This window comes from Nematolebias whitei, chromosome 1 (genome assembly GCF_014905685.2).
Source record: "Nematolebias whitei isolate Nwh7 chromosome 1, NemWhi1, whole genome shotgun sequence".
NCBI classification, from domain to species: domain Eukaryota; kingdom Metazoa; phylum Chordata; class Actinopteri; order Cyprinodontiformes; family Rivulidae; genus Nematolebias; species Nematolebias whitei.
The window spans coordinates 83,702,385-83,715,808 of NC_056498.1; the positions used below are offsets into that span (position 1 = coordinate 83,702,385).

The 13,424-nt window shown below is 40.9% G+C and overlaps 2 protein-coding genes across 2 annotated transcripts in view; one reads left to right on the forward strand and one right to left on the reverse strand.

The window, feature by feature from the left end:
* fbxw4 (F-box and WD repeat domain containing 4) overlaps positions 1-3,306 on the reverse strand; it is a 137,266-nt gene extending 133,960 nt beyond the window's left edge. Inside the window, exons 1-2 of the mRNA XM_037680840.1 lie at positions 3,031-3,306; positions 422-517 (exon numbers count right to left, since the gene is read on the reverse strand). Of these exons, the coding sequence (XP_037536768.1) occupies positions 422-517; positions 3,031-3,215 (281 nt within the window). The 5' untranslated portion in view covers positions 3,216-3,306. The remainder of the gene's footprint in view (positions 1-421; positions 518-3,030) is intronic.
* LOC119413748 overlaps positions 1-13,424 on the forward strand; it is an 880,117-nt gene that overhangs the window by 489,192 nt on the left and 377,501 nt on the right. The window lies entirely within an intron of this gene.

The following is a 13,424-nucleotide window of genomic DNA, read 5'->3' on the forward strand; positions in this document are numbered from 1 at the left end:
AGTTCAAGTTATTGTTATTATTGTTAGTTCAAGTTATTGTTGTTATTGTTAGTTCAAGTTATTTCAGTGAACTATGTGACATTTTTCTTTCTTTAATGATGAATACAAACTGTATTATGAGGGAGGTCCGGGTGACATTAAAGGCATTAAGTATGAACAATATGTGAGTGTGTGGTTAAAAGTAATTTAACATTCAGGGGAAAATGAGAATTTGATCTTTCAGAAAGAGGAAAAAACAAATCTGTAGCAAACATGGACTCTTTGGACTGAATAACTAGTTCTTTTTCACATCATCATCTAGTGTAAATAAGAACTCTAATTTTAATACATTTCAAGTTTTAAGCTTCTCATTGTCTTTAGCTGATGTGAAACAAAATGTGATGGGTGTTTTTGACCGACACTAAATATGAACAACTCATACTTGGTTTTCCATTTGAGAGGAGTTGACCTTTTGCAGACTCCATGAGACCAGTTCTGAGCTACCTTGACTCTCTCCTTTAGTGGGATATGATGGTATCTGCAAAGACAGCGTCACATGTGTTTTCATTCATTTGTAAGGTTCAGTGATTAAGTACACATTAATATCTATTAGACACATAACCAATGAGTTGATAATAATTAAAACGCAGTCTCTCTTGCAACTTTATATAGTTTGGAAACAGCAATTAAGAAACACTGAAAACAGTTCAGTTGCCTGTTTTGAGAATCTTTACATTTAAGATAAAACATACAAAATTACACATTTAGTATCCCTGCCTTACTCGTCTATTTTTTAAATCAGAAACATTAGTGGGATAACATTTGTGTTCCATTCAGCTGACAAAGGTCGTTTAAACTGTCATACACATAAAAAAAAAAACACATTTTCTCCGTCGCCTCAGGTAATTGATTCCTCCTCATCTAGATGGTTGTGTCAAACTTTCACATATTTCAGCCTCAGTTTAAACAATGAGGAGAAAAGATTCCTGCCACACAGAAACATCCATCCATCATTTTTACCCGCTTCTTAGCTTTGGGGTCATGGGGGTCACTGGTGCCCATGTCCAGCAGTCACTGTGCAAGAGGCGGGGGACACCCTGGACATGTCTCCAGTTCATCACAGGGACACATAGAGACAAACGAGACAAACAACCATTCACTCTCTCACTCACACCTAGGGACATTTTAGAGTTACCAATCAGCCTAACATGCATGTTTTTAGTCTGTGGGAGGAAACTGGAGTACCCGGAGAAAACCCACACATGCACGGAGAGAACATGTAAACTTCACCCAGAACGGTCCCCGGTCGGGATTTGAACTGGCAACTTTCTCACTGAGGCAACAGCGCTACCAACTGAGCCACCGTGCCCCCCACTCAGAAACAAAAATCCCTAATAAGATATTTTCAAAAAGCATCAGTACAGTAACACTATTAAAACTACACTCCTCATCATAGAATCAATCAATCAATTAATCAACATTTATTTATAGATCCCTTTCCAATAACCAAAAGGTGCTTAACAGGTTGATCCTGATGGAGCTGCACTTTTTTTAGGATGGGTTTTCCCAACGCTGTGGGAGGAGAGGCAAACTGAAAATCTGATTAAAAGCAGAATAGTAGCCGGTGAGTAGTTCTGTGGGTGCTTCAATGTTTTTGAAATCTTTAATAAACAGTTTTAACCACTTTGGACATTGTAAATAACGTTTATTTTTTTCCCTCTATACAGTATTTTTCTTCTCCAAAAACATTGTGATTAATCCAAAACGTTCATGCTCAATAATCCAGGTATACAATCCAAAAATGTTTCCGTCAGGTCATCTGAACAGTTTCTTTTTTTTGCTGAAACGTTTCATCTTCCATCCAGAAGGTTTCATCAGTCAAGGAAACACACAACACAAAACTGATTCTTCCCCTGGATACCTGGATTATTGAGCATGGACTTTGTTGGTTTTGAACCAGTTTGACATGACTGTCGACAAGGAAGAGGGCCGGCTCCAGAGGAGGGGGCGTGCCAAAGACACCATCTTAGCACCAACATAACTGGTTTGTTCCACTTTGGAGTAAGCTGTTTGTGGGAAGAATCAGTTTTGTGTTGTGTGTTTCCTTCACTGATGAAGCCTTCTGGATGGAAGGTGAAATGTTTCAGAAAGAAAAAAAAAAAGAAACAGTCCAGATGACCTGACTGCCAATTGTTGGATTGTGATTAATCCTTTTCTAAACATCATCTAAAAATAGGTTTGCTCATGTCTGATGTCAGATTGGAGCAGAAATAGATGTTGTGAACAAACTTTAGGCGAGTAGCTGCAGGAAAAACTAGAAAAGTCAAATATTAATGAGAATGAAGAACCGAACAGAAGAGAACAAGGTTCCAGTGAGTTAAAGAGAAGCAGTCAGACTGTGGCTGGTTGGATGATGGGGACATATTTTCACAAGTTGTTCAAATCTTCTTAATCAGCAAATAAATAGAAAAGGCACATCTGCATGTATTTGCTATTCTTTTTTTTTTCCAAAGCAAGGCTTTCGAGCAGCTACAGAATTATTTTTTGAGTAATAAATTATCTTCAACCACTAAATACACGCGCATCGTGCAACAAAAGGGTTTAAATTAATCAAGTTTGGCAGTTGATCAATTTGATATAAAACATTTTTTAATGCAGGTTCCTGAGTTGAGTGCAGCTCAAATGAAAGAGGTGCCAAATGCCATTAATCAAAACATGTTAAGAGCAGCTGCAGTTTTAGACCAGTGTATCCAGTAAAGACCTAAATGGTTATTTTCTACATGGTGGTGAAATGCAGCAGATAAAGTGAATCTCAGTTTAGTAATATGGGCGATGTTTCAGGATTCGTGCCTGCAACCAAAACTCGGGGATAAATCCTTCACAGTGCCAGATTAATCTGAGTTTATATTAAACACGGAGTAGGTCAGGATTACACTGACTCACTATTTTCACGCACAGTTCGTGTGAGCATGTACATAATCCTGGTGGTTGATGTCACTGGACAGCCATGAAACAAATACTGGTAACAGCGACTTTATTAGTTAATCTTACATGTCCGTCCCGTTCCAAGTGATCCCGGTGTTTAAAAAGTCTTTAGCTAGCTTCTTCCACACAACATCCCGGTTTACAATGTGACGAATACTTCTGCAAACTTGGGAGAGTCGACAGAGAGCTTTGTAATCCAGATAAGCTAATATTTGATAGAGGACATCTTCTGGGAGCTGGTAGAGCAGCATGGTGACTGCACCGCTCGGTGTGCTCTCTAAAACACGCGGACAAACACCGTAAACAGCTTTCCATGCTTCAAAACAGCAGGACGGAGGAAACCGGAAGAGATTTGATGACAGATGCTGACGATTTAGGGATTCGTGGTCACGTGACGGCGCGCTACGTCATCACGTCGTCTAGTGCAGAAGTGGAACTGCTTAAATTTGTAATTTTAGTGAATGATGTCTTTAGACTTTTTATTATTATTTATTTATGTTTTTCTTAATTAATCGAATCTGCAAATAAATAAGTAAATTAGTATGAAGCAAAAACACGTTTAACAGCACATTTAGAAACACAAAAAAGGTTCAATCAAACCGTCTTCTACATCTGAAACTTACTAATATTTCTATTTCCCTTCCTTTATTGTTTTTTTACGATGGAGTATTAGGGCTACGCTAAGAAAAAAAATACATTATGTGAAAAAAGTCATAAAATTACGAGAATAAAGTCGTACGAGAATAAAGTCGAAATATTACAAGAATAAAGTCATAATATTACGAGAATAAAATCGTAATACATTCCTGGGTCAGCTCACACCTGCTGTGGACAGCCTCCAGTGTGAGTCACTGTGTTTATGAAGTAGTCCATGATCCTTTTGGGTCACTGTTTGTGAAATATGCCTCCATGCACATTATGTAATGACTATCAATCCATCAATACAGCCATTAATTTAATGCCATATGGCTTCAGTTTATCACAAAAATCCATATACTACAGTGCATTGAGACCCCTGCTACTGTACTGCCAACGTCAGCATTCATCATTTTACTGCAATTGTAAGATTGCTTTTTCCTTTCGGAGTTCTGATAATATTACAACTTTATTCTGGTAATATTACGAGTTTATTCTTGTAATATTACCACTTTAATCTCATAATATTTTGACTTGATGCTCGTAATATTACAACTTTATTCTCGTAATATTTCAATATTATTCTCGTACGATTTTATTCTCGTAATATTACGACTTTATTCTCACAAAAATAAAACTTTATTCTCGTAATATTATGACTTTATTGTCGTACGACTTTATTCTCATTCCTAATGTACTTTTTTTTTCTTAGCATGGCCCTAATACTCGTCATAGTTTTTATTACGTTATTATCTTTCTTATTTGTGTGTGACTAGTCTAGTTTTATTATAAATTTTAAATGTGTAGTTTTGTTATTGGCGCACAATGTCTCAGTTGGTAGCGCTGTTCCCTCTAAATGAGAAGGTCACCAGTTCAAATCCCAACCAGGGACCTTTGGGTGGAGTTTACACGTTCTCTCTGTGCATGCGTGGGTTTTCTCCGGGTACTCCGGTTTCCTCCCACAGACCAAAAACATGCATGTTAGACTAATTGGCAACTCTAAATTGTCCCTAGGTGTGAGTGAGAGAGTGAACAGTTGTCTGTCTCGTTTGTCTCTATGTGTTCTTGTGATGGACTTGTGACCTGTCCAGGGTGTCCCCCGCTTCTCACACAGTGATAGCTGGATATGGGCACCAGTGACCCCCACAACCCAAAAAGGCAGAAGCAGGTAAAGATAATGGATGGATGGATGATAGTTTTGATATTAATATAACCTCTTTGTCTGTAATTAGTAGGAGATAAATGTTTTTCTGCTGTTTGTGTGTATGTATTTGTATATATGTATAAGTGTTTGTCTGTTAGCAAAATATTTTGTGAACCATTGAGCAAACATTAAAAAAACTTTCAAAACATAACCATGTGATGGACCGCTACAAATGATTAACTTTTGGATTCAATCTGAATCAAGTTTGTGACCACAACTAATCCATCCATCCATTATCTTTTACCCGCTTCTTCCATTTTGGGTCATGAGGGTCACCGGTGCCCATATCCAGCAATCACTGTGCAAGGAACGAGGTACACCCTGGTCAGGTCGCAAGTCCATCACAGGGCCACATAGAGACAAATGAGACAAACAACCATTCAGTCTCTCACTCACACCTAAGGGCAATTTAGAGTTACCAATCAGTCTAACATGCATGTTTTTGGTCTGTGGGAGAAAATTTGAGTACCTGGAGAAAACCCACGCATGCACGAAGAGAACATGCAAACTCCACCCAGATAGGCCCCTGGACCAGGATTTGAACCGGGGACCTGCTCGCTAAGAGGCAGCAGCTCTACAAGTTGCGCTACCATGCTGCTCACCACAACTAATCAATCTGAGAAAACACAAAAATTGTCCTCACCCAATCAGTTTTACAGATTTTGACATAAAATTTGCTGTTAGTAACTGCGACTGATTCCCAGCAAATATATATTTTTTTCATTTACCCTTTATTTATCCAGGTAGTCTCACTGAGCCACGAGAACTCATTTTCAAGAGAGACCTGTTTGGGGAGCAGATGGTGGGGGTTAGGGGCCTTGCTCATGGGCCCAGGGTGGGGTGAATGAGGGTGGGGGCAGGTGTGGGTGCTTCACCTACCCCACCCACATTTTTGATGTTGTCAGTACCGGGAGATGAACCTGCGACTTTCCCATCACAAGCCCATCTTCTAACCTCTGCGCCACCTCTCCCCCATTTTGAGCACTAGATCACAAGATGCACAAGATCGTTGTTAATAATTTTGCTGTAACTTCTTTTTTTGGCAGTTCTATTTGAAAAGTCACCACAGCGAGTCATCCTACTCCATCTCACTCTGTTTTCTGCATCCTTTGTCCTCACTTCTTGTCCTCTCTAACTGCATCCATATATCTCTTCTTTGTCTTTTTCCTGGCAGCTGCATTTCTAACATCCTTCTACCAATTTACCTACTGTCCCTCCTCTGATCAAAACATCTCAGTCTGTCCTCTCTAACTTTATCTCCCAGTTGTTCAACCTGTGCTGTATCTCTGATGATCTCATTCCTAATATCATCCCTCTTTGTTACTCCTATGGAGAACCACAACATCTTCATTTCTGCCACCTGCAGTTCTGTCTTCTGTCTTTTTATCACTGCCACTGTCTCCAAACCATACAACAAAGCTGGTCTCTCAACTGTCTTCTGGATCTTTCCTTAAACTGTTGCTGTCACCATTTTCTCACAAATCCATCCAATCTATCTATCCATCCATCCATCCATCCATCTATCCATCCATTATCTTCCACTTATTCCAAAGTCGGGTTATGGGGCAGCAGCTTGAGCTGGGAGGCCCAGACATCTCTTTCCACAGCCACCTCTTTCAGCTCTTCTAGTAGGATCCCAAAGTGTTCCCAGGCCAACAGAAAGACGTAGTTTCTCTAAGGTGCCCTGGGTCTTTTCTGGGGTCTCCTCCCAGCTTGACATGCCCAAAGCAGCTACCTAGGGTGGCAATGTGGAAGCATCCTTACCATATGCCTAAACCACAAACCACCTCAATTAGCTCCTTTCGATGTGGTGGAGCAGCGGTTCTACTCAGTCTATCCTAGATTACTGACCTTCTCACCCTATCTCTAATGGAGAGTCCAGCTACCCCGTGACGGAAACTCGTTTCAACCACCTGTATCCGCAATCTCGTTCGTTCAGTCACTACCCAGAGTTCGTGACCATAGGGGAGGGTAGGAATGTATACTGACAGTTAAACAATTTCCTGAGGGATCAATAAAGATCTATCTTATCTTAACTTAACTTACCTTAAACAGAGAGCTTTGCCTTACAACACAGCTCCTTTTTCACCACAACAGACCCGCACTGAATCCGCAATACTGCAGATGCTGTATGATCCATCTGTCAATCATACTATCCATTCTTCCCTCACTCATGAACAAAACCCCAAGATACTTGAACTTCTCCACTTGAAGCAAAATCTCCCTCTCGACCTGAAGAGAGCAATCCACACTTTTCCGGTTGAAAATCATGGCCTTAGATTTGGAGGTACTGATTTTCATCCCAACTGCTTTACACTCAGCTGCAAACCTCTCCAGTGAGAGCTGAAGAAGGAAGAAAGAAGAAGAAAGAAGGAAGAAGAGCTTCTCAGGGTGACCTCAGCCGAAATGAGGAATGCTTTCAGGAGGATTAATCCTCACAAAGCAATCGGCCCAGACAACATCCCTGGGAAGGTGCTGAAAGAATGTGCCGATCAGCTCTGTGAGGTGCTGGTAGACATCTTTAACTCCTCACTTACCCTGGCAACTGTTCCCACCTGCCTGAAGACTGCCACCATCATCCCAGTCCCAAAGAGCTCTAAAGTAACTGGTTTGAATGACTATCAGCTAGTAGACCTCACCCCGATAGTCGCTAAATGCTTCAAAAAAACTGTTCATGACCCACATCAAAACAACCATCACATCAATGAGGACCCTCAACAGTACGCATACTGCAAAAACTGATCAACAGAGGATGCCATCTCCTCTGTGGTCCCCACTGCTCTCACCCACCTGGAGCAGAAGGACTCCTACGTCCATATGCTCTATTTGTGGACTTCACATCTGCCTTCAGTACCATGATCCTCAAACCCTGATGGACAAACTACTCATACTAGGACTAAGCCCTTCCATTTGCAACTGGGTCCTAGACTTCTTAACAAAACGACCGCAGTCAGTGAGGATCCATAATTTCTCCTCCTCCACCATAACCCTCAGCACTGGCTCCCCTCAGGGCTGTGTGCTGAGTCCTCTCCTGTTCACTTTACTCACATATGACTGTGCACCTGCCCATCAAGGCTGTCATATTGTAAAGTTTGCAAATGATACAGCGGTGGTGGGATGCATCACAAACAACAAGTCCAGCTAGGCGGAACACCTGGAGAGCTGGTGCAAGGAGAATAACCTTCACATCAATGTGAAGAAGATGAAGGAGATGGTCATAGACTTCAGACAGAATAAACACACCTACACCCTCCCACCCCCACCCGAACATAGGAGGATCTATGGTGGAAGTGGTCTCCAGCTACAAGTACTTGGGTGTGCACATGAATGACAACCTCTGCTGGGGCAACAACACTGCCAGCCCAATCAAGAAAGCTCATCAGAGACTCTACTTCCTCAGGCGGCTGAGGCGAGCTGGCCTGGGATTCACAGTCCTCACCTCCTTCTACAGGTGTGCAGTGGAGAACATCCTGTGTTCCAGCATCAACGTGTGGCATGGAGGCTGCACAGCTGCAGAAAGAAAAGCTTTGCAGAGAGTGGTGAAGGCTGCACAGAAGTCTGTTGGCGCCAACCGCCCCACCATCACAGACATCTACATTTCTAGATGCAAGAAAAGGGCCACCTGCATCATGAAAGACCCCACCCAACCAGCACTCACACTTTTTGCCCCGCTCCCCTCAGGAAGGAAGTTGAGGAGCATTAAGTGTAGAACCACTAGACTGAGGAACATCTTCTACCCTGAGGCTGTTAGACTCATGAATGTCTAACCAGGATAATCACTGTGAAAAAAATCTCATCATGTTGCTGCTGATCTGTTTCATGTTCCTGTGTTCATTTATACTCATCTGCCCACACAGACTCATGTTCGTGCTGCTGTTGGGCATATTGTTTTTATGCCATTAGTGCTTAGCGTATTTTTAGTTAATGTTTTCTTAGTTTATATCTTAGATCTTATTACTGGGTTTTTTTTATTTTATTTTTACATTGTATTGTTGGATGTAACTGGGATCCTGTGTACAAAATTTAGTTCCACCACATGTACCACATGTGGTGTGAATGACAAATAAACAAACTCTGACTCTGAAGATCATGGCACAGTGACGCCAACAAGACCACACCATCCACAAATAGCATAGAAAGAATCCTTAGGTCACCAAACCAGACTACCTCCTCCCCCTGGCTGCACTGAGAAATTTTATACATAAAAGTTATGAACAGGATCGGTGACAACAGGCAGCCCTAGTGGAGTCCAACTCCCACCCTGAAGGGGTCCAATATATTATCGGCAATGCAAACCAAACTCTCACACCGCTTGTATAGGGACCAAACAGTCCATAGCAATGGGCCCCCAATCCCTTACTCATGGATCACCCCCCACAGTGTACCCTGAGGAACACGGTCAAACACTTTCTGCAAGTCCACAAAACATGTGGACTGGATGGGCAAAGACCCATGACCCCTTGAGGACCCTAGTGAGGGTTATGAGCTAGTCCAGTGTTCCACGGCCAGGACGGAAACTGCATTGTTCCTCCTGGATCTGAGGTTTGACCATCAATCGGACTCGCTTCTCCAGTACCCCTGAGTAGACCTTTCCAGGGATGCTAAGGAGAGTGATGCCCCTATAATTAGAGCACACTCTCTGGTCCCCCTTTTTGAAGAGGGGAACCACCACCCCTTTCTACCAATCCAGTGACACTACCCCCGATGTCCATGCATTGTTGCAAAGGCATGTCAACCAAGACAGCCCCACAACATCTTAAGGAAATCAGGGCAAATCTCTTTCACCCCCGGAGCCCGGCCACCGCAGAGTTTTTTAACTGCCTCAGCAACCTGATCCACGGTTGTGGATAGACCAACCCTGAAGTCCACCAACACAGCTTCCTCGATGGAAGACATGCCAGTGGGATTGAGAAGGTCTACTAATTATTCCTTCCACCTCACAACGACATCACCTCTTCTGTTCCTTTTCTTCCTCTACATTCATTAATTCCTCAAAGTACTTCCATCTTCCAAACATACTGTCCTTGCCTGGTAGAACATTACCATTTTTATCTTAAAAAAACCCTAGCCTGCTGAATATCCTTTCCAGCATGATCCCTCTGTGTCACCAATTTATACACGTTCTTCCCTCCTTCCTTTGTGTCCAGCTTCTTGTACAACTCCTTATATGTCTTCTGTTTTACCTTAGCTAAGTAACCTCCCACTTTGCTCTGTTGTATCTCCCTATATTTCTGTCTACGTTCTTCAGTCCTCTCAGTGTCCCATTTCTTCTTGGCTAACCTCTTTCTCGATAGCTTCTTGCATTTCAGTAATCAACCACCAAGGTTTCCTTATTATCTATTCTCTGTCCAGATGACACACCAAGTACCTTCCTCCCTGTCTCTCTAATCACTGCTGCTGTAGTAATCCAGTCATACCGAAGCACTTTGTCTTTTACTAACCAGAGCCTTTACCAGGTCTAACTTTACTCTTCTTTTTCTTGATCACAACAATCATCTTCCACACCACCATGCTATCTGGCCACACTCCCCTCTGCCACAAACTTACAGAGCCCAATCTCCCTCAGGTTTCCTCTTCAATGCAAAATGTATCCTACCTTCTTACTCCTGCCTCCACTTTTATAGGTCACCCTATGTTCCTCTCTATTTTGGAAATATGTGTTAACTACAGCCATTTTCATCCTTTAAAGTAAAATCCACCACCATCTGTCCCTCCTGGTCTCTTTACTTGATAGCAAACCTGCCCATTACTTTCTCATTTCTTGTTTGTTATGTTGCACCCTTAAAAAGAACTAAAGAAAATCACAGATTTTCATTTTTGTGCAACTTTATTAAACAAAACCCACGGCTCAAGTGTACCGCATGTGTAGTTCTCTGCCATCACCGTACACAACACACAATCATGGGTCATGAACTTCCTATTTTCCTCATGCATTGCGTCGCTCTTAAAGAGGCATTATTATGACAGAACTCCATGAAAATAAAATAAAAAGTTTTAGCACATATTTAACCATAGACTAAGATTTGTTTTTAACCAAATATCAAAATAAATAACTGCTCAACCAATAAAATTAATACACCAATTAATTAAACATTATCTCGTCCCTACATATCTTCAGGGCTCTACACCTTCACTAACATGTTCATTCAGGTCTGCTCCAATCACCACTCTCTCCTCCTTGGGAATACTCCCTATCATTCATCTAGGTCAGGGGTGCCCAAACTTTCCCTGAAAGGGCCAAATTTTAAATTTATCAGAGGGCTGCAGGCCAAATAAAATAATTCTTGAAATGCAAATACTTCTTTAAGTAAAGTCCATTTATTTAGTATACAGTTATTTAACCTTCAGTTCTGTATAATAACATTACAGAACAGGCTGTGTTGGTGGTAGTGGGTGTGTGTGTGTGTGTGGGGGGGGGGGTCTTGGGGTCCTCTCCCAGAGAATTTTGAATAAAATCGATGCCATTTCCTGCATTTTGGTGTATTTTACAAAGGTTTATTACAGTAGATTAATGTGAAACAAAAGATTTAATCTCATTATCTGACTGCAAAGCTGCAGCTCTGCAGGTAAGGGGCATTCACTTCAGGACAAATTGAGATAGCTGATTGGTCAGTTGCTGCTGGATTGATTGACAGGTGGCAGGACTCACGCAAAAAAAAAAACAAAAAAAAAACAACATAGATTTTATTGGCCCATTTGAGACTTTCGTAATTTATTCCATATTCAGTGTTTGGTGAATCTAAGGTTTGAGAACTGTTTCCTTACAAAATTCTAATGTTTTATTTTTCAGAGGTGCTGAGTTGAAATTTATGGGTTCTTGAGCAGCCCCAAAAAAAGGCTGAAATCACTATTGAAGCCTGTTCATATTTATAATTTAGACTATTTTTAAACTCTTTATGGATGATTTATGTGCATTAGTGCAGGATCAAAGGAAAATGTTTTTCAGTGGCAGGAAGCTGTAGGAAGTCTGTCAAAATAAAATATAAAGTAGTAAAATTAAACAATTTAATGCACAAAATAGCCACTCCAGCTGTATAGTGCCATTAAAGGTAGTCATTGGGCTGAATTTCCATTTAACATTAACATTAAAGTCAGAATGACTGAGTGTAAACACATTGACACTTCAAAGGAAATTTTAATATAGTAATGAGGACAGCTTGGCAGGCCAACTTTGGGCACCCCTGATCTAGAGCCTTCCAGAATTCCTGTTTCTCCTTTACATCACACCAAACCTGTGGAGCATAACCAGTGACAACATTTAGCATCAGACCTTCTACTTCTACTTTCAGACACCTCACCCTATCTGATACTGTCTTCACCTTTACTACATTCCTTGCAAAGTCCTCCTTCTTCAAGACCACCTCTACTCCATTTCTCTTCCTATCCAAACAATGCTAAAACAGTTTAAAACCTGCCCCAATGCCACAAGCCCTGCTGCCCTTTCACTTGGTCTCGGGAATAATACAGCTACCTTCCTTCTCTGCATCATGTCAACCTACCTTTACCTGTCATTGTTCCTATGTGTAGAGGCGCTACCTACTGTCCTACACCCTTGACGTTCCTCCTTTCCAACTTCTAACTATCTGCAGTCACTTCTGTTTGTTTGCTGGCACTATCAGGACATAAATATTTCATGTACCTTACAAGTGATTAATTTTTGAACTCAGTCCAACAAGATGGCCACCCCAACAACATGACCTTACAAAACACTAACATGGCTATGCCTCAGTTTAAAAAATGTGCTAGAATGTGAGGTGGTAGTAGCTGGGAGTCATCTGCAGCACTTAATCTAAGTGCCACTCGTTGCAACATATTTTGCTTGAAACTTTAGGATGAACTTTTTGGGGGTCAACCCTGTCTATTAGCAACAATTCTCATAAACCAGAGAACATTAGGTCTTCAATAATTATTAGGAGTGTTAGAGATTTTCTGTTATTTTATTATTTATTTATTTTGTTTACCATACCACTTTATGTATTTGTTTTCTTTTAAAAACAACAAACAGAGACAGTGTCTGCAAATAAGCTTCTGGACAAAAGACTTGTGAACGAGACAAAAGCTGCATAATTTTGACCTTGTAAAATTGTTTTACTGTATGTAGAATTCTCTTTCATGAATGAATAAATAATAAGGAACAAAAATAATTTATTAATTCATTCTCTAACCTTTCTGATACAAACACTTTTTTTCTTCAGGGTTGTTGTTGGCAGACAGACTTTAACACTGTCAATTTTATTTTATTTCTGTAACAAAATGTGGCCAAACATATGAAATTGGAAATACTTTAATTTTTTTAATGAAATAGCAATGCTGATTTACTGCTTTATTTGTGTGTATGTGTGTGTGTGTGTGTGTGTGTGTGTGGGGGGGGGTGTGGGGCTGCGTAAAACTAGGCAAATCCCATTGAGATCACAGATCTATGGGCCTGAAGGCAGCCATCAGACAAGATACTGTCTGGAATAGCTCATCATTACAATTACAAATATGTATAATTGTAATGAGCTATTCCAGACACTACTTGTCTGATGGTAGATTGTGTGCAGTACTTTCTATTCTTCTCTAGTCTGCTCTATTCTGGTTTAAATATAGTATAGTGCAGTGAAATAGGCATTTATATATG